This window comes from Bidens hawaiensis, unplaced genomic scaffold (assembly GCF_021521415.1).
Source record: "Bidens hawaiensis isolate Kalapana, Puna unplaced genomic scaffold, B.hawaiensis_p1.1 tig00419376_1, whole genome shotgun sequence".
NCBI classification, from domain to species: domain Eukaryota; kingdom Viridiplantae; phylum Streptophyta; class Magnoliopsida; order Asterales; family Asteraceae; genus Bidens; species Bidens hawaiensis.
The window spans coordinates 2,357,117-2,361,835 of NW_027504840.1; the positions used below are offsets into that span (position 1 = coordinate 2,357,117).

The 4,719-nt window shown below is 35.9% G+C and overlaps 1 protein-coding gene across 1 annotated transcript; it reads left to right on the forward strand.

Annotated features, from left to right (window-relative positions):
* The first annotated feature begins 1,707 nt into the window (after positions 1-1,707).
* On the forward strand, positions 1,708-2,157 carry LOC143608493 (uncharacterized). The gene has a single exon (XM_077083512.1). It carries the CDS (start codon positions 1,708-1,710, stop codon positions 2,155-2,157), a length of 450 nt encoding a protein of 149 aa, XP_076939627.1.
* Positions 2,158-4,719: the final 2,562 nt, after the last annotated feature.

Consider the following 4,719-nt stretch of genomic DNA (forward strand, 5'->3'; position numbering starts at 1 on the left):
TATGCATATTAAATTGTTATATTCATATGTAATTTATATGTATTGAGTATATTAATTGTTGTGGCACTTTTTTCCCCTCTTTTCAATAGTAATTACTAAAGTTTTTCATTCTAAAATAAACTCATTAATATAGGATTGCCACTGGGATCGGGCACCGGGTCCGGATGGATTCAATTTTAAGTTTCTGAAACGGTTTTGGAACTGCTTGGAAGGCGATTTCGTGAAATTGTTTGCTGAATTCTTTGAAACTAATTCGCTCAGTTTCGGTTGTATAACCTCGTTTATTGCTCTAATACCAAAGGTTAAGGATCCCGGTAGCCTTAATGAGTTTCGCCCAATTAGTCTACTTGGAAGCTTAAACAAGGTAATTTCAAAAGTTTTGGTTCGAATATTGAAAAAGGTGATGAGGGGTTTAATATCGGAGGAGCAATCGGATTTCATTGCAAACCGGAGTATTCTAGATGGCCCGTTGAATTTCAATGAAGCTTTTGCGTGGCTAAAAAATTGAAAAAACAGGGGATTTTTTTAAGGTGGATATTGAAAAAGCTTATGATTCGTTAAACTTGGGTTTTTTGGATTCGGTGTTTGGCCAAATGAACTTTCCGGATAGATGGCGGAGGTGGGTGTCGGTGATTCTTTTGGCGAGCCGGGCCTCGGTTTTAGTGAACGGTTCACCTACTCGGGAATTCTAATGTTCTCGGGGCTTGAGACAATGTGACCGGCTGCCACCTTTTCTGTTTGTTATTGCGATGAAAGCTCTTACAAGCTTGATAAATAGGGTGCGTGAAATGGGTTTGTTTCAAGGGCTAAAATGCGGGTCGGATGGACCGATATTATCCCATTTGTTATATGCGGATGACACTATATTTATAGGAGAATGGGACATTCTGAACATCTTAAACTTGAATAGAATTTTGAGATGTTTTTTATTTTGGTGTCAGGCTTAAAAAATAAAGTTTGCTAAATGTAGTTTATTTGGTACCGAAGTCAGTGGTGTAGAGAAAGCTCGGATGGCGGCAGTTTTAAAGTGTAGAGTTGGCGAACTACCATTTATACATCTCGGGTTGCAAGTTGGTAGAAACATGAACGTAATTAACGTGTGGGACCCGGTGGTAGATGTTTTTCGGAAGCGGTTATCGGTGTGGAAGGAGAAACAACTCTCATTTGGTGCTCGAATCATGGTAATTAAGTCGGTTCTCAACTCTCTTCCAACGTATTACTTTTCTTTGTTTAAGGCCCCCGAAGGGGTGTTGGAGAAATTTGAAAAATTGAGACGAGTGTTTTTTTGGGGAGGCTCGGAAGAAAAAAGCGAAAATTAATTGGGTTGCAAGGGATAAAGTTGTGGCCCCGACAGAGTTTGGTTGGATTGGATTTGGTCGGTTGCAGGATGTGAATATTTTGCTAATCGCTAAATGGTGGTGGCGGCTTAAAAATGAAAAGGGTAGTTTTTGGTGGAAGGTGGTATCGGCTATCCACCACTCATCTAGATCATGGTCTGCCATCCCATTCAAAAAGTCTAGTCCATGCCCTTGGAATCAGATTGCAAAGATTGATTCAAGTTTATTATAGGTGGTGGTTGATTTGTGTAATGGCTTCCAGAATGTGGTTAATGATGTTACAAGAACCTGGTTCTGGTTAGATTTATGGTTAGATCCCGCTCCACTGTGTGTGAGGTTTCCTAAGCTATTTTATATTGAAAAGTAAAAAATGTGCGTAGTAGCCGATCGTTTATTCATGCTAGATGGTTGGATTTGCGGGAAGTGGGATTGGTCTAGAGAGCCGATGGGTAGTGATGAGTTAGAAGAGTTTCAAGGTCTGCTTTGTTTATGTAAGGATGTTCGTATAGGGGCCGATAAAGTGGTTTGGGGGAGAGACAGCTTGGATGGTTTCTCGGTTCGAAACATTAAGGATTTGGTTTTTGTTAATACTTACACTGCCCCTACTTTTGTGTTTGAGTGGAACTGCTTGGTTCCCAAAAAGGTTGTTTTGTGGTGGCGATCGGCTCTAGCTCGGTTACCAACTTTTGATGCCTTGGTAAAAAGGAATATTCTAGTTAATTCAAAAATGTGTCCGTTTTGTGGCGATATTGAGGAATCAGTGGAGCATATATTTATCTCATGTGGCCTAGCACAGTCTTTGTGGAGCGTGATTTCTTAATGATGTAAGGTGCCTCCTTTTTTATTGTTTAGTTTTCCAGACTTGTTGGGGGTTCATGAATTTTTGTCGTTGTCAAGAGGCAAGGCCAAAGTATTTCATGCGATTTGTCTTATTGCAACTTGATGCTTGTGGAAGAAAAGGAATGCTCTTGTTCACGAGGGGGTGCCGATAACCATCTCTTGTTTAGTAGAGGAAATAAAGATTGTGGGTTATCTTTGGATTAAAAATAAAGGGAAGATGAGAGACCTCACTTGAAAAAATTTGTGTCGCTAGTTTATTATAATATATTTTGTTGATCGTTTCAAAAAAAAAATATATAAACTAACACTTGATTATTGAAACTTATTTTGAAGAATAAGAAATCTTAAAATTATAATAAACCTAATATTTATCTTGAAATAAAAAACCCAATTCTTTTGTTCTCTTTTGACCTATCACGTAAGGAAAAATCTATTGTCCACTAACAAGTAAGATTATATTAAAATATATAGTAATCCTTATCATTGTTTCTTAGTAATTAGATTTAATAAAGTAAATGTTGCATGTAGATTGGTTGCAAAGGAATTACTCTATGTGAATAGTTGAATACTGTGATTTTGTCAACCCACAAAGACACCAAAGATTAAAAGCACAAGCGACTGGCTAGTGATGGAACTCCTCAACCCATGCTTGCCTTTATATAACCAATCAAAAACTATATTTATTCAGTAAACTTTCAGCCATCTTTTATAGTTTTATCTATGGTAAACTTAAATTAGACTATAGTTGAATAAGAACTCTTATATAAGATTGTGGGTAACTACCACTACATCTAAGAATGACATTTTAAAATTTTGAGTAATTATAACGTTTTATACTTATGATATAATACTTAACGCGGTTACTTAACATTCTAAGTGAACAAAAGTGTCGCGTATACACCATCATTCATATGACTTTTGGTTAGTTAAAAAGCATTAACATTTTTGCTTCCTCATCTTTACTCTTATACAATTTCCTTTTTTAATTTATGATGCAGCGGTATAAACAAAAACAAAGATCAAATCACGTTGATTCAGTGAATACTCGTAATGAACTTCAAAACTCCCAAATCCCACCCAAAGGTCTAGGGAAAATGAAGAGAAAAATGAAATTTATTAATAATCAAGTCCATCTCTTCAGTTTACATCAACATAATATAAATAGAGTTTCAAATACGAAATGGGCCTAAAATGAGCCATGGGCCAAACACAAACCCAAAAACAAAAACATAAAAAGTGTTGAAAAAAAGATAAAAAGGCCCAAAACTTTATTTAGGAGGCGTTTTTGGGCTTCGGACAGGGGCCAAGCGGTTTGCCACAATGTGCTCCTCGTTTCAAGCTTCGATTTGACTAGTAATAGGCCTGAAACGATGCTTCGTGGGCCAAGTTATACCCGTTTTCGTGGGCCACCTTTTGTAGCGCGATCTTGGACCTCCAAATACATAATAGCCCGGTCTTCAATACTTGGGCCCACATCAATTTATCTTTGAACCATAATATGATGGCATGTGCCATACCTGATACCCACAATACCTTTTTCCCTTCTATTTAAGTTTTAGAATATGATGCTTTAAGGAAATTTAGAATGTACCATTCCAACTTGCTTATCTTTATCGACGTTTCATTACATAATCTTTCCGATCTAAATCAAGCATGTTGTTTTTTTCAACGCCGCGTAGATCAGTTTAGTAGCTTGCAAGGCTCGTAACCTTGAGGTCACGGGTTGGATTACAATGTAGAAGTCAATGAGCACAATTTTATGATTTAATTCAAAGTTTCAGATGCTCCTTACTCTTTTGAACTATTTACGTAATAAACATTTTTCTTTTCTTTTTTTAATATTCAAATTATCTTTAAACAGTTTATCTCATTAATGATAACTTTTTTAGTTTCCTTAGTAATGACTTGTTTCAAAATGTCATGCACTACGAAGCACGGAGTATAAATCATCATTCATTATAGATACCACGAACGTCTTTTGTCGGAATTACAAATGTGTTTTAAGATTCGAATAGTATGAAGTAGATTCATAGCTGGTGTACCTAGGTTAGGTATGATTCGTAATATATAAAGACGTTGGGATCTTTGCATATAATTCGAAGCCTCACACTAACGTCCTGTTCTTGAGTTTTTTTAAAAGAGGGAAAGGAAAGGAAAATTAAGGATAATTAAAAAATTGGTGTTCTTGAGTTTTTTTTAGGATGGAAAGGAAAGGAGTAGGAGGAGTTAATTAGGAGGGATTAAATTGATGTTTTTTCCAATAAATTATCCTCTCAAAAATGGGTTGATTACTACGAATAAGATAGTTATCATTTCATTTCTTTTAATTTCCTTCCAACTAAAATACATACCTTATTAAAAAAAAATTTCTTCCATTTCTTTCCCTTTCTTATCCTTACCTCTTCTTTCATTTTCTTTCTTTGGTTAAAAAACTCAAGAACAAGACGTAAAGCTTATTGCAATGTGCATTATAAGCCAGTGTGTAACAACAATGAGTATTTAATTACAAATGAAAATATTGATTCATCCTGGGAACATACAA

Bases quoted from the DNA above. Each gene is read 5' to 3' on its own strand.
- LOC143608493 (XM_077083512.1), top strand. From the start codon at position 1,708: ATGTGCGTAGTAGCCGATCGTTTATTCATGCTAGATGGTTGGATTTGC.